This window comes from Haemaphysalis longicornis, unplaced genomic scaffold (genome assembly GCF_048455015.1).
Source record: "Haemaphysalis longicornis isolate Haplotype H1 unplaced genomic scaffold, Haemaphysalis longicornis Haplotype H1 scaffold_12, whole genome shotgun sequence".
Taxonomy (NCBI): domain Eukaryota; kingdom Metazoa; phylum Arthropoda; class Arachnida; order Ixodida; family Ixodidae; genus Haemaphysalis; species Haemaphysalis longicornis.
Window position 1 is genome coordinate 5,601,813 of NW_027526225.1, and position 26,341 is coordinate 5,628,153.

Consider the following 26,341-nt stretch of genomic DNA (forward strand, 5'->3'; position numbering starts at 1 on the left):
AACGCTTTGTGGTGCGCGTGACTTAACCCCTTAACGTGGCCAGCCCACGGATGGTAAAACACGGTGTGTGCGCTTTTGATAGCGGCTTGCGAAGTGAATTTTTTGTCTGACTTGCGACGTTTACACGGTTGTTTATTCTATGTTTGGCAGTAGCCTCATTAGCCTTGGGAAATAAATAGCTGACGCATCAAAAGCTGCGGCACGCACGGCATAGACGCTGCACGTTAGAGCATCGCCTGACTGCACAACCGGTTACGATTGAATGCCAGTAGTTTGCCTGCAACGTTAGATTTAATCTTAAAAGTGACCTGACGAGCCATATCAGGGATGATCAAAGTACGATGCGCTCTTTGTACACAGCATGGCAGCAGTGGCAATGTGGCTAGTGCTTGATGGCGGGATGGATAGCGGGCACTGGAACTCATGTTAACTATATTTGGAATTTGTAGTTTTTTGGGACCTTATATTCAAAACCAGGGGCTTGTGCTAATATGTAGCGTCATCCTGTTTTTACTGTCGGTTTGTGCCTGTTTGTTGTTGTAACCTGCGTCTGCTCCCTGCATGCTTCCAGAGCTCTACCGTCAGCAACCGAGCTCAGATTCGCTGGAAGGGAGGGGGCCCACCCTGGTGACCTTCGGAGGGGGAGGAGGAGTGGTGCCCCCTCCGGCAGTGCCTGTGGAACCGGCGCCCCCGCCTCCCCGGCTGTGCACCACGGGCCGGAGGCCGCGCGAGGCCCCACCGCCGCCCTGCTTTCCCACCGCCGGTCTGCGCAAGTCCAGCAGCCTCAAGGTGCTCAACTGTGCCCCGTGCTGTTCTTTCCAGGATTCGTCTTGCTCGTTCTGTGTGCCATCTTGGTTGCACAAGGGCTTCTTTATTTGAGGTTCCCACTTGCGCCCACTCGATTCTTGACTGAAACGTCACTTTTGGCCCGTCGTAATTGCCACCCTTTTTTCGAGCTTTGGTTTGGCCAAGAGCAATTTTCAATCTTAGTTTGCAATGCAGTGATGCTTATTTAGGGCTCCAGATTTCGCACGCAGACCCTTTTACAGTATCACTACCAGAAAACAGGGCATGTAAGGGTCCAAAAATTTCGTTGTGGTTGGCCTAAAGTTTTCTCTACAATGGCTTCCACTTGAGTTTTCTTCATAATCAAAGACCCATTTCCTGTCCCTAAGTTCTTATCATGCTTCGTTCCATGGCGCTCTCTCTAGGCACTCTTTTTCAGAGAGAGAGAGAGAGAGAGGGAGGGAGGGAGGGAGGGAGGGAGGGAGGGAGGGGGGGAGGGGGGTTGATTGTTTGACAAACGTAGTCGCATGCTCAGTGGGATAAAGATCCCGTTTTCTTCATAAGGTGTTGACAGTGTGTGAAATCTGGATGGATAATGGATATACGTTTTTGTCTATTGAAAACTTAAATATTACCAATAACTTTCTCGCATTGGGTATGACATTGCTTTGTCTCAAAGACGAGCCAATCAGTGCCACTAGGCACCATTGGCTGGATTTTGAGCGGCCAGGGGTCACGGGTTGCCGTTTGTGACTTTACTGGCTGATGGTAGTAGTGGGACTGTTGTCCTGGAAATCAGCTGCAAGTGTGAAAATAACCCTGATGTAAGCATGATAATTGGAAGTGCGGTAATAGTGGCCGATTCGTGTGCAGGCATCGTATGGCCTCGGGATCGGAGGGCGCGCGGCTCCCGTGGTTCCCCCCGTGGTTCCAGCAGAGGAGCCACCCGACACCACTGACAGCATAACCGACGACGACGACACCTCGGGCCTAAGTGGTAAGTGGTGTGTTTTAGGGGGGCGGGCGGTGGGAAGGGGGTGTTATCTATCTGGCCTGTTCTTCTAACACGTTTCTCTCCCCTCACCCCCTCCCTCCCCCCTCGAATGGGCAGCTGCCGACTTTCTGCAGGGTGTGTACCCGCCGCCCCCCGAGCCGGCGCCGCCGGACTTTTCCGCCCCGGCTCGGCTTCAAAAGGGCCCTCCATCTTCAGGTCTTTCTCTCTTTCTCTCTATCTCTCCTAGTCTTCCCTCGAAAAGGTTAGCGCAGGCTGTCTCTCTCTCTGCTGTCCGGGGCAGGGAATACTTTCTTTTTGGGGAGGCCAGGCTGCCTTTAAGGGTTGATGTCTGGGCTAGTTGGTTCCACGTGTTAAAATTACAGTGCAATAAAAATACGCATGAGGACAAGTAAGGCTGTGTATGTCCCTTACTTGTCCTTGTGTGTGTTTTTATTGCGCTGTAATTTTAACATGCCTCTAAGGGCACACGCAGGTCGAAAAATCTCAATTTTTTCGAAATATGTAGATTTTTTGCGTTCACTTGCGTGATCATCTTTGACTATCCTTCTTTCATGGGAAAAAAAATGAAAACGAAATGACTCGCGGTGACCCAAGAAATCACGCAATCGCGCTGAATTTCGGCCTTCTTCGAGTGTTTTTGCTGCACGGCAGTGTGGCTTGCCGCTACTTAGGTCACTTGAGAGAGAGGTAGACAAAGCCTTCTCTTCTCAATCGAACCGCTTGCCAGCAGCGTATCTCCGCGTAAAAAAATAATTAAAAAAATTTCTTACCACCTGTTTTGAGAGCTCCTACTGGGTATATAAATCACGTGGCGTGAAATCGGGACCGCCATTGACTCTTGTCGCTTGTGATCGTCCAGTTCGCAACACTTCGTGCATCGCTTCAACCAAGAGCTGTCTTTTCTATTTCTTTATCGTGAGTTTTTTGTGATGAACGGTGAGGAGAAGCGTGACTTTCGTCGCCACAAGTCCCGGACTTCACGCCCATGCAAGGGAAAGTGCAAGCAGTGCAGGATTGCGGCGACCACAGCCAACGCCAGCACAAAGGGTATGGCAAGGCCTAACGGCAACGCGCCTTCAAGCATTGCGAGTGCGGCTCAACCAGGCGGGGCTGGTTTTATCAGTGACGCTATTGGCTTTGTAAGTGCACCGGAGAAGTTGGCAGCCTTCCAAGGCGGGGAGACAGCTGGCAACGGGAGTGGTGCAAGCACGGTTATCTGCGAAGTCTGACTGACCTTGTGAGCGGCGCTGTGTGCGCGACGTGCAGGAAGTGCGAACTCGTCGTAGTTGAGGTTACGAACAAGTGAAAGGGCCTCGCATCAGTACAGGAACTGAAGTGCAAAAACGGGGAGTGCCCTGCAGGAGTGACTTCTTCTGTCTATTCATCGCATCGCGCTGCTGCCGTCAGCTGCAGAGGTCGCGATCTTGAACTCTGCAGTGGAAGTCCTTGTGATAGTTTCGCCGTCGTGAAAGCGGTACTCGCTGCATGCCCAATTGGACACGATCATGAGTGCAGGCTTTGTGCTAGTCCCCAAGAACTGGGAATCTTCCCTTCAGAACAACTGGTCAGACTAAGCAGTGCAAGTGACCAGCGGAGGATCAGGCAGACGTCTGCCAAGCTGACCGCTGAGGCTAGGTCCCATCGCCGCAGCCCGGTGAAGCGTGCCCGTACCGAGGACTCGACCCGCAAAAATTGTGATGGCGCAACTTGCGCGGCAGGAGAGTTCTAGCTTTAAGACCTCAATGTCGACATTTCAGACTGTATCCCCACCAAGTTTCATGCTCTTTGAGCAAGAATTTAAGAATCTGCCAAAGAAATAAACTTTCAATTGCGTTTTTCTCAGTTTGGCATTTTTGTCAGTTTTCTGAGTTTGTGCACACTATTTTTCCCACTTAGAGTCGTCGAGAAGTTTTTCGTCGCTTTTTTCTGTGCTGGTTTCGGTGCCGCTTCTCCATGGGGCGGTACGCCCTTTATACAGCCGCTATCAAGCTGAAAGCTATCGAATACACTATAGAGCACAGCAACCGTGCCTCAAGCAGTCCCTTCAGCGTCCACGAGTTCAGTGCACGCCACTGGAGACGGCAGCATGAGGAACTGAAGGCGGCTAACACGAAGCGCAAAGTTAAAGGAGCTGCGTGCTGAGCTGGCTGTCATTCCAGGTGTCCTAACGTCCATTCTGCAGCCTTTGGATATGTCTTTGAACGTTCAAAGGCTGTACACAGAGTGGATTGCGAGCACGCTCTGACGCTGGCTGACATGGTAAGAAGACCATCAGTGGAGATGCTGTGCAGCTGGATATCAAAAGGGGGGGGGGGAATGGCCGCCGCAGACGTTGTCGTCAAGAGCTTCAAGAAGACGGACACATCAAATGCCCTGAATGTGAGTGAAGACCACTCGGCGTGGGATGGAGTCCAGGCTTTTGAAGCCGACGTGGAATCTGGAGGTTACGACAGGCCAACGGCCAACGACGTTAGCAGCACTGACTAGGATTATTCCCACTTGGGTCCCCCAGTACCAAACACGGGATGGCGAAGTTGGGCGGCAGCTGGCCACAACGAATAAAGTTTTGTTCTTTGTGCTTATGTCGACCTTGTACTACCTGTTCAATAATACCTATTCAAATCTTATTTTTATCACTCGACATTTTTTTTCCTGCATATTTATCGCACCCTCCAACTTCACACTGGTTTCTCTGGAAAAAAAAGTGCGAGGATTACGTGAGTAAATGGGGTATATCTGGTGTGGTCTCGTATCTGGAAACATCCAATTGGGTCGCGAACACTATGTCAGGCAAGAGCAGTGTACGAAAGGGACAAAAAAGCTTTAGCCTTTATCACGCTTGCTGATGTTGCATGTGAAAGAGGTATACATGCACTTGGAACAGAGCAAAAGATAAGGTAGTGGAGTGCGGCCATGCGCGAGTAACAAACAAAAACGAAGAAATAGAACAGCATGTTTTGCGGAAGTGTCTTCCTTACTGTCAATACATTGTTCCCCCTTAGTATCTTGTTCTCTTTTTTGGAACTGGCTTCCACAAAGTTTGTTTTGGCAACAATGCCATCACTCTCCCTTACTGTCTTCCACTTAAAAGACATGTTGCAGGATTGGTGCTTTTGTTATTTCCAAATATAGTGCGGGGGGCTCCTGGGTCTTTCCTTCCTTCCTTTTCTTTTGTCCCCCTTTTTCTTCGCGTACTGGCTGAAATGTCTGTTGTCGCACTGTTTGATGCTTGCAGCCGCTTGGGGTAATCTCACTTTCATGTTTTTGACCTCCTGGTATGGCTGAAGCCAATCATGCAGTACCATATTCTCGCGTGTATAACCCGCCCCCGCACTTTCCGTCACGAATAAAAAAATATATATCCCCGCATATTGCCCACGTACTTTATACATAAAAGATTGGACCAAAGCTACTACTCAAGCAACATTACGCATATAGGGTGTACCCTTATATGGGCACATTAATATCCTTGGCCGAACTTTCCGCTTCTTATTTCTGAATAAATCACCTACCACTACTTATATAAAAAAACTTAGCGAGCTGACTACGTAACTAGATGACTTGCCGCATACATTTTTTCAGGTTGGGGTATTGTTGAGCAATGGGTGCAAAATAAGCGCTGTCAATGGGATACAGTCGCTACTGCTGCTGTAGGAGCACCATGGCCCAACACGCATTGTGGTGAAGCTGTACCAAAGGAAATACCTCGCATGTATAATCCGCACCTCTACTTCACCCCTGAAATTTTCGCATTTTCGGTGCAGGTAACACGCGCAAAAATACGGTACTTAAGGCACCATCGCTTTCTCCGTTGTATATTTTAGAGCTGTCACTTTTTGCGGTGGTGTTCTATGATAGTAGTCGCCGTTTAAAAACCCCAGGCTGACTTAACAAAGGCTTGCTTTGAATATTTTTCACAGTAGGAGAACTAAAATATTCTTAGGGTATTCGAAAAGTGTCTCTAATGAATAAAATGACCAACAGGCTAGTGGGTGTTCAATGTTGGGCCCCAAATCTTCGTTTACATCATTTCAGAGTGTACTAACGTGAAACTGCTCCTGCTATTGGCTAGTTTTCCCCTCTAATTAAAGGGACTGTGCAACACTGCCAATAAGCACTTTCTCTCCTCCCCTGTGAGGGCTACATAGTTATCGCCAGCAGAGGGCTGCACTGCGGGTTTTGCTCGTCCCAGCAGATAGGCCTTCCAGCTTATACTTTGCTGTTGCTGTGATTTTCTTTAAAGGGACACTGAAGTGAATTTGTCAAGCTCCCGTTTTTGCTTGCACTGCGTAGACTGGCTCAAATTAGCACACTTTTCATCGTTTATCCGGTTGACAAATCGGTAATTATTTTACAAAGCGCGAAAGAAGAAAAACTACCATGCGCGGTTTGCGGCGGCCGCACCAACTAAGGCTGTGACGTTGAGAGGAGGGGCGCCGTGATTGGACGATGCCCAAGGTTAGCAATCAAACAAGTTTCGGTTTCGGTTTCGGTTCTGTAAAACATAACCAATGGCGTTGTTGGATGGGCATTCTCAATATCTCAGTAATCATCGTACCGCGCTTCTGCCATGTTGTCGGCTGTAAAATGCACAAGATAAGCCTCCCAGGACGGCTTGTAGTCGTAGCATTCACTAGCTGAGACCTACGCAGTGCATGAACGCCCTCCGCGTACCCGCAGACGCCCAAATGTCGTGCGCTTTTCCCCCATATTTGGAGCTTGCCTTCCTCATGCCTGTATCGTAAAAAGTGTGTTCGCACCAGGCCAAGGGTTTGTTCATTCTGGCATGTGCCCACTCCCTGCAAGCAGTCGGTGCTTACGGCAACAGCACGCCAACGAGAACTCGCTAGCGCGGCAGTGCCAGCCTGCGCGGGTTTTGTGAACTAGTTCGTGTAGCCATGACGTTGCGGCCGAAAAAAAGGTGAACTCAATATAGAAAACATCGGCGGCAAACAAAAAAGTTAACTTACAAAAAAAAAAAAAAAGCATGTACCCGCGGGGATTTGAACTCGTGACTAGCAAAACACTTGCGGAGACATACCTAGCACCTCAGACAACTGAGCCACGGAGCGGGATGCGATGGCTCCGCTAATATAGGGTATATATTGTACAACCGGTTTACACTTTTATTTAGTTTTTGCATTTCAAGCAGCTTAGGTGACTATTTGTTGTACTGCGCTCGTGCAGTAAGCGTCGCCCGAGTTTCCACAGTAGCTCACGTCTAGCAATTGCATTTCGTAGACGGAAAAGCGTTCGCAGATGCGTAGTCGTGCTGCTGACCGCTGTGCTTGTTCGCCCAGCGCAAAAAAGTGCTTCCCGCGCCCTAGTTTTACGCTGTACAGTAAAAATATCAGTTGATTTTATTTCCTTAGTACCTATATTGACTTCGCTGACTCTTCTCCCGCCTTCAAGAGGCCTTATGTTTTCCTACTGGCGTACCAGTCAGCGAAGCGTCGCATGTGCGCTTGTGCAGCGCTTGTGTGATTGACTTGGAGCTAGATACAGTGTACAAACAAACCAAGTAAAGAAAGGCACATTCTTCCATTCACGAACGTGTCCTGGCTTCGTTTCAACTAAGCGAACGAATTGCGACCAAGCAATTTTTTTTAACCTCCTGGACTGCGACGACCCGCTGGCGGCCGGCGGACGAAACGCTGGGCCGACTGACTCTGTTGCCCGGGGAGCCGTGCAGTAGCGCCGCAGCCAATTACCAGCTCATCCCCTCCTGACGTCACACGAAAACGCCACAGAAAATGGGCGAGCGTAAAGAGAGGAGGACAGCATTTTCGAATTAGTTTTTCTACTAAATAAAATCGCGTAAACGCGTCTAGAGTGGTCGAAACATGGCCTGGGGACTCCGGACTACAATTTGCGCTAGTAATCCCGCAATGTTTACATATCACTTCAGTGTCCCTTTAAAGTGGCTATTTAACAACATCATCGCTGCAACTGAAAGGAAGACGGCCGATAGTGATGACACCGCTTCAGTGACGTCTGTCAAGTGCGCGAACAATGCCTAGAACAGGAAAGAGAAAAGCCTTTCGAGCAAGTTTTTAAAGGGACAGACAACCGATTTTTGTCGCGTATATGTTCTCTAGCTCATACGAAAGCCAGCATTTTATACAGCCTGATAACCACAAGCAATTTCTAAACAAACTGGCGGAAATAATTTTAATTTGGCAGCAAACTTCCTGAAATCGGAAGGGTGGCGGTTCGTAGTGTCGAAACTTGACACTACAATATGTGTCCCTGTCACGTGACCTGCAAACCTAGCAGCTACTGTAACTGCTGAAACGTTTATTTACGTATTGAAAACCTTTTAACTTAAGTATTTGTACAAGGTTAAATTGCGTATGTATTTCTAAACATTATTCTGAAATTTTTAAAGACATGCCGCTCGCCGTCGCTGGGTGCCTCTCAGCATGCCTCTCAGTGTGGCTAACTGAGCCTCCATGCCCAGAATCAATGGCAGCGTTCAGTAAACAGATCCAGCGAAGAAGCTTTGACGATTCTGCCTGAGTCAGGGGCGTTTGTTCTGCCAAAATATTTAATTTCAGTTTCCAAATACGCCAACGGCAGCTTAAAAAAAAAAAAGAAACGTCGCACCCGGGGAGAATCGAACTTCCCGCCTCCACAACGTGAAGCCAGATTCTACCTACCGTCTATCCCAACAGATAGCGCATTCGTGCAAAATAGACCGTTGCATTAAAAAAAATCACATAAAGGAACAGAAAAGCCTGCGATTCAAACTTTTTTAGCTGGGAACAAGTTTTTAAATATCGTTTTTCATTTCGCATATAGACAAAAGTATGTTGCTGAGCTACTCTATGTCATGGTTGCCAGCATTAGTTTTGGGAGGGACACATACGGCTCGTAGATCAAAAAATTCGATTTAAAAAGTTCTAGGGCGTTATCAGCAAAACCGTTTCTCGTCAAGGTGCTTTAAGTGATGCCCTTTCATTTGGGATAGAGAATATATACTCGACAAAAATCGGTTGTCTGCCCCTTAAATGCAGCGCACTTTAGGGGCTCGCCTTGTCGTCGTAGCTTGCTGTAATGCTCGATGTCAAGCGACTGCCGGAATCAGGCGGCGCAGCGACATAACGGACCCAAGTAGAGCCCGGCGTACTGCCATAGGGCGTCTCACAGAGGCTTCGAAAACCAAGCGGTTTAAGTACTCATAACTGTTTGAAACTTGTGGACCGCTGGCACTTGTCATACAGTGCCCTGTTGTTTAGAGCAAAGAAAAGTGCAGATATTTTTGCGGCAAAATATATGTAATTAACTGGCAGCGTCCACGTTCATTTAGTTAGGAACGCTCGTTGGGTTGGTTTTTACGATAGTAAGTGAAAAAAAGTGGCAGTGCAAGACCGGCATGTGTGGGAGGAAAAGCAAGCACGAAAAGAACACAACTCCTGCTGGTGCTGTTTCAGGCTGGGGGCACACGAGCACTGTGACGGCGGAAAATTTGAATTGCATTGAGTGGTAGCAGTGAGCGGATAACGGCGCTACAGCCCATTATGGCGAATCGCTGCTCTGCACTTCCGACAGCTTTAACGTTAAGTGGAACGACTTTAATTTATAACTTATCTTATGGGCGTAGAGGAGCAATGTTTGACTGAGAGAGAGAGATGAAACTTTATTCTGCAGCTCAAGTACCTTGTGGCCATATAATATGGGCACTGGTTGTGCTTGTTGATCGCATTCTGAAAGAATTCAAGATTTTTCGAAAGTTTGAAAAGACTGTAAGTGTAGCCTGTCTCAGTTTTGTTTCTGAATTTTCAGTTTGTTTTCCATGGGGTAGTGGGGCTACTCTTGGTGGTGAGAGGGGTGACCGAAGTGCCTCCCTTCTTGCAGGCTGGGTGGAGGCCCGCAGCTTTGGCTACCCGGGGCGTCCCGAGGAGTGGGCGGGGCCCGACCTCTTCTACCACCGACCCAAGCAGGCGCCCCCAATCAAGCCCAAGCCCAAGGCAAGTATTTGTTATTGTGCAGTACAGGTCGGGAACTATTTCAACGCGTTCAGAAAAAAGTAGGGGTGTGCGAATATTCGGAAATTTCGAATATTACTAGAATATTAAATATGATACATTCGTATTCGCTTTGAAAACTGTGTATTCGAAATGTTTCGAATATTCGAACGGGTTCGAATAATCAGCTATTATCGAATGTTTGGGTTGATTAGTCTAAGGGGGGACGCGTCTTTCATCTTCGGAAAAAAGGACCAGAACATCGTTTTTTTGAAAGCCACACATTCGGTTTCTATGTTTTCTATCCTGTGCATTTGCAAAGTTTTTCCGCCGAAAACCGTCGCAAAGTGCCACAATGTCAGCGCAAATTGGCAAAAAATCGGCAATTTTCGTAGCGCTGTATCTCTGCAACAGTGCCACCGCTCGCGGCTATTTTGGTACCATTGGATCGGCCGAGCGATCTTCTTTCCGGTGCTTACTGTCTCATTTACCTTCGTTCATTCACAAACGCACGAAAGAAAATGAAAGGCCCAGAAACGAAGTGAGATATAAATGCTGAAGCACGGTTGGCCTTTCTGTCGGCGCGTGTTGAAACGGCCCTCCTGATTGGGCGTCGCTGCGGCATTTCAAGATGGCGACCACCTGAACTGCGTAATGCGTGTTTCTGAGTTCATTTGCACCGCTTCGCTCGGCCAAGTTTCTGTTCAATCATTTTATCTGCTGTGGTATTCGACAAAGACATTATAACGATGGGAACGCCTGAGATCACAAGCCATATTACGGGAAGTTGCGGGCCTCGAAAGGCGGATCGGTCCCCGAACGCTTTTCGTGATGCGTGTGACTTTACTCTGGAGGGGGAAACGCGGGGTGCGCGCTTGTGATAGCGGTTCGCGCACTGAACTTTTCGCCTTATTTGCGATGCTTACGCGCTTAGTTATTGCTAAGCTTGGCAGTATGCTCGCTAGCCCAGGGAAAGAAACGGAAGACGCGCCAAAAGCATCGCCTGACTACGCAACCTGGTACGACTGAACGCCAGTAGTTGTAATTAATGCCTGTCATTTTATATTTATTCTTATGAGCGACCTGACGGGCCATGTCAGGGGTAAACAAAGTGTGACATGTTGCGGTATGCGAGCGCCGCGATGCGGGTGAGCCATATCGCTTTCTTGCGCAACGTTTTTCGTGTACTTCGAGTAATCATGCAAACAGGTCTGAGTTAGGAATAAGAACGTGTTGACGGCGTTAAAAATGTACCTTGCAGTCGTTGAATTTACCAAATTGATTTTGTACGGAAATTATTATTACCAATGCATACATCTACGGTTTAGTGCATATTGATGCCCTGAATTTTAAGAGTAGCAAGAAATGTCCATGTATTGAAGTTGGAGTTATGCAGAATATTATACTAAGCTTCAAAGTAGCTCATATGTACCCTTTTGGTACGTAAACTTTTGGCAATGAACGCCTGCACGTAAGCATAGGAGAAGTCAGAGCTGAATTTTCAAATTTAAGTAAAAAAAGAGTGCTTAATTTGTTGCCATGATCACTGCAGAGGGAAGTTTTGCAGTGCGATACAAGCAACCAGCTAGACTACTTTGCATTGAAAGCCATCTTCCCCCCTTGGTCCACAAACTGGACTGTGTACTCTTTCCAGAGAAGCTGAAATTGATGTTTTATCGAAAGAAAAAGGATGCAAAAGGCACTCCAATTTCAAGGCAAGGCATTTCAGAAGCCCCGTGTTAAAAAAACACGAAAGGCTAGAACCCTAGCGACTTTTGATGAACGAAATCTATTTTCTATTTTTCGACTTCGGAATCCGTTTTCTCAAAACAGTTTTTGTTCCAACCTACGTCTCTTGTTTTAGTGATTGCTTCGTGACCTGTAGGTCTATTTTTGATTCCGTTTTTTTGCGTTACATTCCTTGATGAACAGTTCAAGTTGTTACTCTCTTGGTTTTTCAGGTTTACATTTTGTAATTTTTTTATTCAAATGGTCATTGATTGCTTAAATGCTTGTTGTACATTCACCTCTAAAAAATGAAAACTAAGAAAAATGTGTTCTAATAAAAAATCGAAGTCTGTCACGACCTCGTCCATTCATTTGGGAATGTAAAGTACTTTGAACAAGTTTTCTATCATGTTACTTTGAACATGTTTTCTATCATGCTCACTCGGTACAAGGTGGACGGAAAGAAAATTTTATAAAGAAAAACTTTTCAAAATATCACTTCGAAATTTTTATGGTGTTTTTCAAAAGCATTTCCAGTTGCTGTGCTAATTTCCATCAAAATTCACAAAGAAATTAAAAGGTTGATTTCGAAAGCCACACCCTGCCCCCCTTAATTATTCGATATTCGCTTCGATATTCGAAGCTAGATATTCGTATTCGATTCGTATTCGAAAAATTTGATATTCGCACACCCCTAGAAAAAAAGAGATCAACAGGTCATTTCTGCTGCAAGGGCAAGAGCATTGACAGGTTTCAACAGTTGGTGTTTGCAGTTGCTCTTTGAGCAGTTGGTGTTTGCATTGTAATTTAGTGCTGATAACATGCAGAAACAAGGGAAGCTAGTCGCTAGTCACCTCGCTAGTCACTGGTGCAACCGTGGAGGTGTTTGCTCATTGTGGTTAGTAGCCCTCTGGCTACTAATTAATTAAACTGCCAGCATTGACAAAGCAGCTTCACCAATCGTAGGTCACACGCTTAACACGTGACATAGTCAGTGCAAGCATCAGTTGATGCGTCTTAGCTTTTGTTTTTCGGGGTGCAGCACTTAAGTGCCCGCCCGCTCCTGTGGTTTGTGTCGTCCCTCGGCGTCGGCCTCGTTGTAACTGAGTGAACAGAGAGGACACCGAAGGTAAGTGAGATAGGCTGAGCAGGAAAGTGGAGGAGGAGAGTATGGCAAAAGTGTGAGGTAGGGGGCGGTATGCCGAGGCAGCGCGAGACATGCTGCTTGGCGGCGACGCACTACGAGAGTATGCCAGAGTATAGTACACTTGTCGTGCATTTGGTAACGACGCGATCACTTTTTGAGACGCAGCAGCTATGTGCTGTTGCCAAGAACAGTGCAGATCGCACTGCGCTCGAATTTCTCGTTAGCAAGTATCGTAACCGTGAGCCATTATTTTTTGCTGTGTTGTTATTGTGGTGATTTTTATTCAGTGTCGGGTGAAACAAAAATGTAATGTTTTATTGCGCTTCACTGCACCTAGAACTGTTTGGACTTGGTTAGCGTGTGCGGTTAGCAGGACAGTTAGCAACGAGATGTCCTGCTTGTACTTTAGGGCACGCGTTGAAATGTCCGTCCTAGTCGCAAGGCCGAGCGGAGCTCTGAGGTGTTCCGCCTTTGCTCTGCCGAACAGGGGGTTCCTCCTCAGCAGCAGCAGCAGCAGCCGGGCAAGCTGAACCTGCGCCAGTTCGACCACCTGACGGAAGCCATCAGCCGGCTGCAGATGGCGCAGGGAGGGCACAAGCCGCCCCTGGCCCTGCCGGACGAGGAGCCCTCCTCGCAGGTGAGCCCCTACCTGGCTGGATGGAGAGCACGCCTCCCTTGGTTTTCCACAATGTTGGCTGCTCTGTTCCGTGTGATTGGGCGTTGACACAAATGCTGTGTATAGGTGGCATTCGTTGAAATGTTTACCGTAATTACCCGATTCTAACGCGCACCCGAATTTCCTTTAAAAAAAACTGTAAAAACTTGCACCTGCGATTGTAATGCGCACGGAACTTTGTGAGCAAGAAAAACGAATGCGAGAGAAACGGGCGATTTATTTCCCGAAGTAATCTCACTCATCTCACTCCTCGTCGCTCTCTGCTGACCACAACATTTTGTCCTCGGTGCCGTCAAGCGCGTTCGTGATGCCACACTTCTGAAAGAACGTTCAACCATGGTCGATGGGATCGTGGCCCACGCCTCGCACGCACATCCTACAAGCTTCTCCAGAGGCGCACGCTTCAGCCGACCGCTCGTTTTGAACGCGTGAGAGCCGCTGCTGCCATTGCTGTTATCAAGCGCGCAAGTGGGACGATTTGACGATTTGTGTGAACGCCGATAGAAAAGCCTAGGCGCCTGTGCTTCCTGCGTCCAAAAAATCGTTGCTAAAAGCTTTGGCGCCACCTTGAGATGGCGATGGCCATGGGTGGGACGAAATTTTCACTGTTTCGGCAGTTTCGGTTTCGTATCCGATTCTAACGCGCGTGCGATCTTTCAACGTATTTTTCAGGAAAAAAAGTGCGCGTTAGAATCGGGTAAGTATGGTAGCTGTCAGTTTCCTCGCTTGGCAACACTGGAAACGGCTACAGACATGGCGTGGCTTGGGCCACTGCGCCTGCACGCCGAAGAAAAAAAAAACACCGGTGTGCGTCATCTACTCCGTTTCAACCCGATTCTCAACAGTGGTGTCAACAGAGATGTTATTAATTGCACTCTCATAGGAGTCGTCGAGACATTACGTTGCGTTCGGTGGGGTAGAGTTTCGAACGTCCGATGCAAATCGTGTACTTAGCACGGACTAGTACCGCCATCCCTCCGGAGCCCAATGTAATTAGTGAGTTCGCCCTCACATGGTTGCCTGCATGTGTGCCTGGCTAGTGAATACAAGCTACAGCCTAGCAGTTTGGGTCACAGGCTCAGTTCCTGGCCTTCGGAGCAGCAGTTATATAAACAGATGCAATAGACGGGAAGTGGCTGTGCTTACAGGATGTTGGGGCACATGAAAGGTCCTCAGGTGGATAAAGCTGGTTTGCAGCACTTCTGGTTCACATGTCGTGTCACATGTGTCCACGGGGGGGCCTTGGTTAATCTGCAAATTTTGGCTCTAGACTGGGCATTGAGGGGCTGAATATCTGTGCACCCGCCACGGTGGCTCAGTGGCTAAGGCGTTGTGCTGCTGAGCCCAGGGACGTGGGTTCGATTCCTGGCCGCGGCGGCCGCTTTTCTGATGGAGGCGAAGAGCAAAAATGCCCGGTTGTACGAGATTTCGGTGCACGTTAAAGATCCCCAGGTGGTCAAAACTTTTCCACGGCCCTCCACTACGGCGCGCCTCATCGTCTGAGTAGCGTCGGCGCGTTAAACCCCGCAATCAATCAGTCAATCAATCAATCAATCAATTCTTATCTGTGCAGGTTTCTAGAGAGATATGTTTTGGAACAAGGCACCGTCTCCAACATTGTCTTTTCTTCTGCTGGATGGGGCAGCACTTTGCTGAGAGAGAAAAAAATTACTCTCTCATCACACCGTGATTGCAATTTGGCCGGTGCCGGTAAAGAAGCAAGCTCAGTGGCAAGCATAGGGTGTGTACCGACTGGGAAAAGCAGCGGCTATTCGGGCAGTTTGGTGGCAAGAAACCCGGGAGAAGTGGCAGGAATTTTGATGGCCTCAGCAGGAAACAGTGATGCAAAGTACCGTGGCTTGTCGTGCCCATGGTAAATGCTTGCATGTTTGAACCCGTCCGTGGCTTGTCGACTGACCCATGCAGGAGGCTGCCTTTGTGGACCGGACGGCCTACACGCTCCTGCCGGTAGAAGGAGGGAAGCACCGCGTCCGGTCGTCCCTGGCTCGCCGGCATGCCAGCCGAGACAAAGGTCGGTTGCCGAACTGGACACTCGGCTCATTCGCGAGCTTAACCAGTCGGAAAAAGCATCCTCAGTCAGTTTCCAGCCTGCTAGCATGCTAGGAGTTGCTTTATGTACAGCTTAAATGCTAGGGAGCATCTGTCGAAGAAAACTGGTGTTGTGGGCTGTCGAACAACGTACGGGGCGACGCCACACAGCGAGAATTTTCGCCAAGGGCACGTGCATTCGTTAGGGAGAACGATGCACTAGACAGCACAAGAATAGGTGTGCTTTGTATTGAATGCCATCGACTGACTGCGCCGCAATAAATGGTTGCATTCTCCTTCACTTGAACAGCGCTTAAGGGATGTATATATATAGAGACGAAGGACTGAAATAATTTGCAAGAACAAAGCGCTTTCTGTCCTTCGTCTCTTTTTTTGCGCTATACATCCCATAAGTATGACCGACCAACTAGCCCAACAACGTACCTTATTAGACTGAGTTTCTTGGCTGTGGGGAATCTTCCTTACTGGGATGGGGGGCCTCTTTCCTGACTGTTCTTTCTTCTTTCCTCTCCTCTTCCCTCTCTCTCTCTCCCCCTCTTTTCTCTTCTCTCCCTCCCTTCTCTCTCTCTGTGCTGGCTGGGTGGTGGGCAGTGGTGGGTGTGGAGTCCGACTCGGACAGCGAGTGGAGCTCCCTGGAGCGACACCCCAACCGGCCGCCGGGGGCCGCGCGCCGGCCGCTGGCGCCTCACCGAAGAGGGCGCCACCGCCGCCACCGGGGCGGCAGCATCCCCGTGGCGCCGCCGCGCATCCCGGCCCTGCCCCCGTACCCCGATGTGCCCGCTGCAGGTGCCAGCCTTGTTCAGAGCATGGGGGGAAACCGTGCTGTTCAGGAGGGGTGTTTGTGCAGTGAAGATTTGTTGCGGGTGCTGGCAGGGAGGCAGACGGGACACCCCCTCCACCCCGTGTGTTGTGTCTCTGTTGCAGCAGCCCAGTATGACCAGCAGGTGCTTCCCTGCACACTGGCGGTGGATGATGGGGCAGCCTACGAACTGGCAGCACGGGTGAGCCGACTTTTTCGAATCAGAACCCCATCTCCCCTTTTGTGACTGAAGTTGTCCTGATGCAGTTCTAGGAATGTGACAGCCGTCTTCTTTATGTCCCGTCCTCCCAAGGTGGCCCCGCGGTTTATTTTGACACAGATGGTAATGCACGCTTACTTCTGGAGAAAAACACCCTTACTGTTGGCGCGCAAATAACTAAGTTCCGCCACCGTCACCTTTAATATACCCATTTTGGTGGCGTACTGACTGGAGCGAAGAATGTGCGAAATTGGCTGGCGCATGTTGTCCTTGTGCACACACGCCATTTGCATGCAAGTCCTTGTGTAGGGGTACCAGCCCACTCGTGGCATTCTAATTGTGCTCTTAGTGCTAAGCCATAGAACAATGAGCAGTATTGGAAGACCAGATAAACGCTTACATCTACTACCTTCATCACTACTATTACGTCTACTACCTTCACCACGATGTATCACTGGCATTGTTACGACTTCGTCATTACTAAGGAGGAGATCAGTAGTTTTTGTTGGGAACCGTTTGTACTTTCGAGACATCTGTTTTGGCAGTGCGAAGCAGTGGCTGTCTTTACGTCAGAGCTTCTAGGCAGCTCTTAATTGATTGCGCTTTTGCAATCGTGAGAATAAACGTTTTCTGGTTAGTGCATTAGAACATTTTCTTGCGGCCAGGGGGGCAGTTGCAAGCATGGTCGGGACACAAATTTGGGCTTTGCATTGGCTTCTCCGCATATTTCTATCATGTTGCAAGGCAGTGGGCCCTTGGGGGAGGGTAAGAAGGGGACAAATTTTCAGGGATCATAATCGTAGGCAGGCGGTGTCGTTAAGGGTTACTCTAACTGACATTCTTTTCAGTGGGTGTATCTATTGTTCGTCCAAGGTTCGGTTGTAACCCATCTGGCACATAGAGCCAAGTTTGTTGGCTTACGAAAGCTGTAGCAAATGATGCTAGTAGAACAAGAACAAGAGAGGGCACAAGAGGCCACCTTGGGGTACTCCCGCTCTTCTGTTTGCTCAACTTGCACCGTTCACGGTAGCTTTAGCTGACTCGCCCTACAACGAGTGTTTCTGTGCCTATGCAGGGCAAGGAGAAGGGTGGGACGCGCAAGAAGGACGAGCGCAAGAAGGCGCGCGAGGACGAGAAGTTGGAGAAGCGGCGCCTCAAGGAAGAGGCAAGTAGTTGGCGTCTTATCCACCGAAGCTCACTGTGACTTAGTTGCCATTGTGCACATGCAGGAGCGCCAGAAGCGGCTGACGGAGAAGAAGAAGAAGAAGAGCACGCTGCCTCCGCAGCAACAGCAGCAGCCTGGTGGAGGGGGTGGCCTGGAGGAGTTTGCGCAGTCCGAGACGGTGCTGACGCCGCTGTTCGTGGAGCAGTGCGTGCGCTTCATCGAGCACGAGGGCCTGGACTCGGAGGGCCTGTACCGGGTGCCGGGCAACCGGGCGCACGTGGAGCTGCTGCTGCAGCGGCTGGACGAGGGGCGGCCGCTCGACCTGAGCGACCTGGAGCTGCCGGTGAACGCGGTGGCCACCGCCCTCAAAGACTTCTTCTCCAAGCGCCTGCCCCCTCTCCTTTCGCACGCCCACATGGGACGCCTCACCGACATCGCCGGTCAGTCCCATGCTCATTCCTCTCTGTCTCTTACTCTCCCCCGCCCCCCTCTCTGGCATTCACTCTCTCTCTTGCTCTCTCCCTTCCCATTTAGTCTGCATCTCCCCAGGCTATCGCCCCCTGTATTTTTACAATGCCAAACGCATCAGTCCAGACCGGACGACCAAGCCCTCTCCTTCTACTCTGGCCACTCTCCCCCAATTGTAGCCTTCCCAGCGCTTTAGCCATGTGACCGGTTCATCTTGAGCGACGCGTGGTGGAGAGCGGCAACGTTGACAAAACGTGCTCCGCCGCGGCTCTGAGTTTTCTAACGCTGGCGAGAGCGCCATTACCTGGCAATCTCAAACATTGGTTGCCTTGGCAACTAGGCACAAGCCTCTCTCGAATTCAGTTACGGTCGGGTGATCCCGGTTCAGCTTGGGGCTCCACCTTGCGACATATGGGCACTGCAGGCGTACCTCACTTCCATAGGGAAGCGCGCGATGCGTTTGGCATTGTAAAATACAGGAGGCGATGCCCGGGCTCACTCACTATCTTTCTCCCCCTCTCTCTTTGTCCCTCTCTCTGTCACTCTCGGTCTCTTTTGCTCCTCCCTCCTCCTTTTTGCTCCCTAGCTGTCTTTGTATGGGCCAGCATGCTGCAATGGGTCTTTGTGCACCTCGTCAACCATTGCAGAGAGGAAATGTGGATGGGTGTACACCCGCAGTAGGGAACAATGCAGGGAGGCTGATGCGACTGTGTTTGCCCTGGCCACAAGAGGCCGAGTGAATGGGAAAGTATGCTACGCAAGTGCACTGCCGTGCTACCTGTTTGCACCATCAAACATCGCCCAAGCCTTATTACATATGTGAACATTACAAAGTGGACGACAGAGCGGTGCGGTGGTGTTGCATTCAGAGCCACTGATGATAATTGAAGGCCTTTGTAGACGAACAGCGGTTTTAGGGGCAAAGTTTCTTAGGGGCTGGGGCTGTTGGCGTCTCCTGTCATCGTCATCGTAATCGTTGTCTCATGTAGTCACGGTGCTAAAACACCGGGAAAGTCGTTTATGCCTTGTGCTAGAACGTAATGTGTATAAAATACACTCATTTGTGCCTCATGCTAGAGAGCTCGGTGGTTCAAAGACAAGAGACTTTTATAGGAACGCTGTATACCTGTACCCCCCAACGGTTTCATCTCTCTTGGCAAAAGCGCCAAGGTGCCAAGAATGCACTTATACTGTGCATGCTTCGCCCCTCACCAGGTTTCACGTTAGTGGAGATCATCTGGGATTTTTGTATGATGACAGTGTAACACCTTTTCTGATAAGTACAGGCGGGTTATCTGCAAGGTGCAAAGGTCATATGCAGCCAGTCCGAGGGGTTTCGTGGGGCGACCCAAATGTTTTCTGTCCCTATCAGAATTTTTTAAAAAAGCTTAGATAGCAAGCACTCCTGCTTTGTGCAAGCCTTTATTTTCTCTGGCACTGTACTGGTACAGAAGGCAAGATTTCTTGACATCTGGGCACCTTGTCACAGAGTAAACTTCAGTTCCGGTTGTGGCCCTAAGGGCTTCCCCCGCCTTCCCCATTTCTGTCATTTTTCACAGCAGCGGTCACATGCGACGAATTTTTCCATGCACTCCTTTAAATTTTGTTGTAGGGGGATTTGACTACAAAGTGCTCTGCAATGCAGTTGTGAAAGCCTTCGAATGCGTCCCTTTGTAGCGTGAACTACACTGGCCGAGTTTGAGCAGTTTCGCGTGGCTCCTGGAGAGCCGTGCTGCGCAAGCGCAGCACATGCGCAAGCGCAGCTTAGCTCTGGGGCGATGGGTGTCGCTGCGCCGGAGCTGCTTGATAATTATGCATGCGTCACGTAATGCGTGCACCGTGTGTGTGCCATTGAAGCAGCAGTAAACACGATGATCACGCTAATCCTAGACAACCAGAAAAGCTAAGAATAACCAGCTGAACCTTAACTCACGCTACGTATATCCTGGCATAGCCGAGCTAAGCCACTGCTAATTTTTTCCTTTTAGTGCAAGCTCTTAAACGTTCGCTACAGTGGTTTGGTGGTGGTGTCCTAACCAAGCGAACGATGGGAAGAAAGAAGACTGAAAGAAAACGGAGGAGGAGAGTGTTGCGAAAGCGTGAAGGGGAGGGCAGTATGCGCCGCCCGCGCCAGACACGTGTGTGAAAACCGCCCTCAGCGCCTAGTGGCACCCGAGAAAGGACATGTAAAACCAGGCATTCATGAAAACAAGTGTCTTGTTTTCATGAATGCCTGGAAGTTCACAAAAAGAACAGAAGCCCAGCACGTGCTGCGTGCTGCACATTCATCGCTCCTTCGGCTCCGTCGTCGTTGTCGTTGTTGCGTGGCTCATCCAAGCCATGTGACATTTGCACGGCAGGTTCAAACACAATCTACAACATGCTCAATGGTGCTGACACGCGGCGAGATAACGGCTGAGTAGTGTGCGCCGCCGTGCATTTGCTGATACGCAATCACTTCCTGAGACACGGCAGCTGTGCACCTTGACTGAGAAGACTGCAGTTTGCGCTGCACACAGATTTCGTATTTGGGAGTACTGTAATCGTCAGCCATTTTTATAACTCCAAAAACTGAACTTACCGGAAAGGCCTAGCGGCGGTTGGTATACTCGGGGACAACTTAAGAATGTCAACAGAAGTTGCCCCTCATTGCAGCCGGTTGTTACTCCGCGCGGCACAAAAAGTGCCTTATTGTAAGTAGTTCGAACGTGACATGAGTCACTTCCGTGATTCCTCGCACTTAATCTGGTTAATTCCTGCCGCAACGACAAAAGGACTAGGTGTGAAAAAGAAGATGATGTTACGCATTAAGCACAATCTCGTTTCAAAACGCCCGCACGCGTTGACATCAAGGTTCACCCCTTCGGCGGAGTGATACAGCAGGTATTGCCATTCTTGACTTGTACCCAAGTATAGTTTGAGCAATTTTGCAAAAAAACAGCTGAGAGGGAGGGCGTATTGAGGGTGTTAATAGGGTGTAATGCTACTCTGTTTGGGCCGCTGATGAACAAACAGCTCGGTGAGAGGGAGGGTGTATTAAGGGTGTTTATGAGGAGTAAATCTACTCTGTTCAGGCCCCTTACTTGCGTGTGACGTGTGTCTTGCAGGCCTGCCTGACCGCAGCTGTCGGCTGCTGGCGTTGCGGGAACTCGTCAAGAGCCTGCCGCCGGCAAACTTTGAGATTCTCAAGTTCATCTTCCAGCATTTTGTCCGGTGAGTGGGGCCTTTCAGGATCACCTGTTTACACAACAGTGCACATTAGACCAGTGAGACTACGTCCAGCTTTCCACGCAGTCTCATGGTCTCCACTTTGATCTAACCTCATCTCATATTTGAATAAGTATGCTATGTACATTTTATGAGCGAAAGGTTTAGGTGCGGAGTACCTCAGGACCTCCCAATGTCCGTCCGCGTCCATCCGTGCGCACACCACCATCAAGCGAAAATCTAGCAAAATTCGATTTGAGCCGTGAGTTGCAGTTTCATTTAGGGAATAATCAAGGTGCAACTCACGGCTCAAATCGAATGATGGTCGGGGTGCAAATTGGATGTCACTCGGTCCGCGTACTCCACACCCTCGCCATCATCCACGGAGTGGAGATGCTGCCATTTTTTCCTTTTCCTTGCAGGGTGGCGGAGAACTGTCGCCTCAACAGCATGGACAGCAAGAACCTGGCCATCTGCTGGTGGCCGACGCTGCTGCCGCTCGAGTTCAGCGACATGGGAGTGTTTGAACGCGTGCGGCCGCACCTGGAGGACGCGGTGCAGACCATGATTGACCAGTTCCGTTTCCTCTTCTGCGACCAGGACGAAGTGCTGAGCGTCTGACAGCAAGGACACTGCTGCTCCGCGTTTCTATTTATTTCCGCTTCGTGCCGTCAAGGAGAGTCCTCGGCGCGAACCCTGTGATATTTGTACATTTTTTGGCCCCCCGCCCTGCCCGTGTACATTTTTTTACCCCCTTGTCCTAGTTTCCCTCGTGTCCCCGCCCTCTTTTGTACAGTGATCCGGCTGGCGCGTGTGCTGTGCGGGTTGTGTCAGGTCGAGCGAGTTCTTGGCACCTGCGATGCGCTCGTTTTGAGCCGTTGGCTAGTTCGGTGGTTTGGGAACGGGAGCGCCTTGTTGTCACGCATTTCTGCTGTCGCGTGCCGTTGCCGGAAACCACCGTAGTGGCACCGACATACAACAAGGCGCACTCATTGCAAAGCACGGACATAACCCTTGGCCTAGTGGGCATGTCGTAACTGGCCAGGGCAGTGTGTCCATTCCTCCACAACTGCCAGGCGTGGTATCGGGCCGCTGGTTTGGTGGGCGCTTTGGGCCGAAACGGCCGTAACCAACATTTGTCGCCGTGTGTGTGGGTGATCTCTGGCTTCCAACCCTGCCCGACTGTGGCGACTGGGACACTCAGTGTGGTCTGTAGCATTCATTGCCCCCTTTGTACCGGGAGCACAACGGTGGCAGCCGGCTCTGAAAGACGGTAGCTTACACGTGTCCTTTAGTCTGCACAGAGCCCAGCAGCTCAATTTTGTGTCCTTTTTTTTTCCCCTCCCTCTCTCCTTCTCAATGTTCAGCAGCTGGCAACCAAAATCAAAATTTTTCCTGTAGAGTTCCAGTGGTCCGCAGACCTGCCCTTGAGGGTTTCGCTAAGCCGATTCCACACTACGTAGCCTGCCTCACCGGTGGCCACCAGTGCTTGATCAGCAGCAGTGAGACAGTGTTTGCCCCAACTGTCTAGTGAGTGCACCATAGATCACACTCCACACGCCCATTGGGCAAGTGCAGTGCCCCAACTATTGAGCACCAGCTCCTCCTTTTGAACACCACCGCACATGCGCACGGGTCGTTTCGCTAACTCACTTTTATTTTCCTAGGCTTTTCAAATATACGAGATAAAAGGCTTTTTTACATTATACAGAAGCGCTATGTGGAAGCTTTCCTTTGAAGATGCGTCTAAAATTCCTGCCCAAGCTTGTCCGTTCCGGGGGAGCCCCTGCGTTAATTAGTACTCATTCTCATTTAGGGCTTGTTGGGCTGCACTTTCGGTGAGCAGCGACCAACCACTTGCACCGTTTGTTGGCAAGTTAGGGCTTCTGAAAGAAGTCGCAAAGAAGGGAGGACAGCGAAGGGCATTCACAAAAAGTTGGCGATCTTTTATTGAGTGCATGCCCTTTGTTTTAACATCATTCGTGGTTCCTTCTAGAAGCATCTAGTAGCACAACCAAAACATGGCGAATCGCTGCAGGCTTCGGTTTTACACGTTACGAGGAAGACGGCGCGCAGAGGCAAAGTAAAGTCAGAACTAGCGCTGTCTTGCAAAGGTTGCAAGACAGCAGTCGATTTGTGTTTTAATGCTGGAAGCACTGCAGGGATAGTTGTCAAAGTTCGTGTTTGCATCTCCGTCCTTCATGATGAGTGGGGTGTGTGCCATTCATTACGCCTCCCACATAATTGGGAAGTTGGATTCCACTGTTTGTGAGGAGGATGGCAGTGATCGTCCTCACTTTTGCCCAGTTTGCATGCGAGGGAGGAGTGATTAGTGATCGAAGTTTTGATTCCACTCCCTGAAGAGCGAAGAGCAGGGCAGATCACTGTTTCCTTCCTCAGTTGACGCCATTCCTTCCTTACCCGTCATTCTTTCACCATGCAGTAAATGCTCCCAGTATTTTCTAGCTGTATTACTCCGAAGGATCGTGGAGGTCCTGGGCAATTTTTCGCTTGCCTCTGCGTGCCGTTTTCCTTGCACCGTGAATGAGACGAAGTGTATACAGGAATAGTTGAGCATACCGCACACGCCTGGCAGTTCCAGGCAAAACAGGCCAGGCCACAGGTCACACTAAAGTGGTGGAAAAAGAGTGACGTGTGAAGTTGCGCCAGCGTTCCGAAGCTCCACATTTTAACCCGAAGGCCAATCATTTCCAGATGCTGCCTTCCACGTGCAGCATACAGCATTCCCCCTTGGGTTGTTCCGGTATGCGTGCCGGTTAGTGTCCTGCGTCGAAGGCTTCTCAACTGGATTACGGGAGGCCAGTGCTTTGAAGTGAAAGTGAATTGGGTACCGGTTGCTTTGCTCGAGCTGGTCAGTTTTGAGCATTTGCTCCTGCAGATTAGCAGTTACCTGTGAGGAAAAGGTTCCCATCCACCACCTCTGCCCTAGGTTTTTTTTCGTCTTGCGCCAGGCCACTCGCTGCAACAGTCAAAGTTCATAGCATTCAACGAGGGATGTGCAGCGTGTCCTGTTGCACTCGGCTTCGCAACCGCAGCGTTTGCAGCAACTTGTCACCCGGCTGTGGTCGCAGAATGCAGGCCTGGCTTCTTCTTCTCGAGATTCTCAAGTATTTTTCCACAGGTCTGCCCCTGTGAGTGCCGACTCAAGGTCACAGTGCCGTGCTTCGCCCAGGAGGTGCTGGAACGGTGATACTGTGTGGCTGTGTGTGTGCTGCTGCGCGTAGCCGAAACCTAGCATGCCTGTGTCCTCTTCGTCGTAGGGACTGTTTGATACGTCCCCCTTCCTGCGCAAGGGATGATTGGGGCGCGACTGGAAGTGTGCTTGTGCTAAAAGACGACGCCGTGTCTGTGAGTGATGTAAAAAAGTGAATAAAAGTGAATTCTAGAGCTAGGATGAGAAACACGGAAGCCAATCTTTTGTGGTAAAACAACAAAATAACACTGACATTGCTTCAAAAAGTGCGTGTGCATAACAGTATCACTTCAGCATTACGGGGCTGGCCAATGAGCCCTGGTGTGCAGTGACCATGTCTACCGTAAAATACCGAGCAAGCGCCCCCCCTTGAAATGTGAATAGATCAGGGAATTTTGGGGAGGGGGCCCTTGTTCAGAACTGCCCCATAATTCGTTATGGCGGCATGTAAATGTTGACAAACCTTACCCCCCCACTGCTGCCCCCTTTTGAAAAAGAAAAAAATAATGCAGTGCATTGGAGAGAAACACATTTTTAGAAAAGATGAAGAAGACTGTGAAGCCCCTCTTGGCGCAGCCGTTGTTAGCAATTCATACAGTGTTCCCGTCAACCGCATTGTTGGTCCTGTTTGCCAGCGAATTCATTCTTGCCATCATCTGAGGTGCTGAACAAGGTGTACTCATGATATGTTCGAGGGTGTTCACAGCAGAGCAAAAGGGCTTTGGTGCTTCTCAAAAATCTTCGAGTGTCTTCTGGCTTTCGTTACGAATGCATGTCATGAACCAGTGCTGTCACCAAGTCACAAGCACATTCAGCTATGTCAGATGACAATAACAAAATTCCGAACGTGTGCAGAATTAACGGCTACCCTGTATTAGATTGGATTCTGGTTTAGACAAGAGCGCAGTCAAAAGTGTTCCTGGGTGGTTTCGGTTTCACTGGTTTGGGTCATTAACTGGTGGTTGGAGTAGGGGGGAGGCACTTGTTTGGTAATGCACGAAAACTCAAACTACCCATAATATGAGAGCGGGGCACTTTCATGGGTGGAGGCGCTTGATCAGTATTTTACGGTAGGTAGGAGGCGCACCAATGGTATGGCCTCCACGCATTTCAGCTGGACTGGCTGTGTAGAGCTCTTCTGAGCTTGTGTTACCATCTTCCCAGTTGCTCAGGGCGGTCGCGTGCCCAGCAAAACGCAGCAATGGCCCTGCGACCTGTCTGCATTGCTTCCCACTGCTCGTGGAGGTCGGTGTAGATGTTCACTCAGAGCTGTCGGCCGTATTAGCGCAGCCTCCACTGGTTGATGTGTGTTGCAAATAGGTCTTCCTCGAACTCGTGCGTGAGCCTAATCGTGGATTGCGCAGACGATGTATTGCTGTAATGTGGCAGAGTGAACGACTGGTGAAGACGGGGGCCCTCACTCAGTGGCGAGGCGCAGAAAAAGGACAAGCGGGGCCAGGATGCGTGCACCCAAGTGCTGTCTGCTACTGCTTGAGTGGATGTCAGAAAAGCTCACGTTGCCGCCGCTGCCTTCAGCCCACTTTTAGCACCTGTGCCTGGCAGACGTATCAGCTGCTGCTTAGCAGCGACAGCGTGTATGATGTGTTGGCAAAGTCCACTCATTGCTAGGCCTGGGCATGTCCACAATGCAAGCCAAGGGGGGCGACTCATCCAAAGACAATGGAGGACACTGTTGGGTAGCTCTTCAATTGGAGACTGAGGGGACGCAGTGCCGGGCAGCTTCTCGGTCAGAGGTGAGGTAGAGACGCAGTGTCGGGCAACATCACAGTCAGACGGGGGGAGATGCAGTAAGGAAGCGACCTGAGAGGGGGTGCAGTGTCGGGAAGCTTTTCAGAGGCAGGAAGGGAGATGCAGTGTT

General features: G+C 49.9%; 1 protein-coding gene across 6 annotated transcripts in view; it reads left to right on the forward strand.

Annotated features, from left to right (window-relative positions):
• The window catches only part of Rhogapp190 (Rho GTPase-activating protein 190), a 77,478-nt gene extending 52,808 nt beyond the window's left edge, over positions 1–24,670 (forward strand). The window contains exons 9-20 of one of the 6 annotated variants that reach the window (XM_077692804.1): positions 572–789; positions 1,660–1,783; positions 1,898–1,996; positions 9,659–9,771; positions 13,131–13,280; positions 15,246–15,351; positions 15,981–16,175; positions 16,317–16,390; positions 17,484–17,573; positions 17,638–18,013; positions 21,149–21,254; positions 21,671–24,670. In XM_077692804.1, the coding sequence (XP_077548930.1) occupies positions 572–789; positions 1,660–1,783; positions 1,898–1,996; positions 9,659–9,771; positions 13,131–13,280; positions 15,246–15,351; positions 15,981–16,175; positions 16,317–16,390; positions 17,484–17,573; positions 17,638–18,013; positions 21,149–21,254; positions 21,671–21,869 (1,850 nt within the window). In that variant the 3' untranslated portion in view covers positions 21,870–24,670. Of the gene's footprint in view, positions 1–571; positions 790–1,659; positions 1,784–1,897; positions 1,997–9,658; positions 9,772–13,130; positions 13,281–15,245; positions 15,352–15,980; positions 16,176–16,313; positions 16,391–17,483; positions 17,574–17,637; positions 18,014–21,148; positions 21,255–21,670 lie in introns of all 6 variants that reach the window. The other 5 variants (XM_077692802.1, XM_077692803.1, XM_077692807.1 and 2 more) reach the window with 5 other exon arrangements.
• The last annotated feature ends 1,671 nt before the right edge of the window (positions 24,671–26,341 follow it).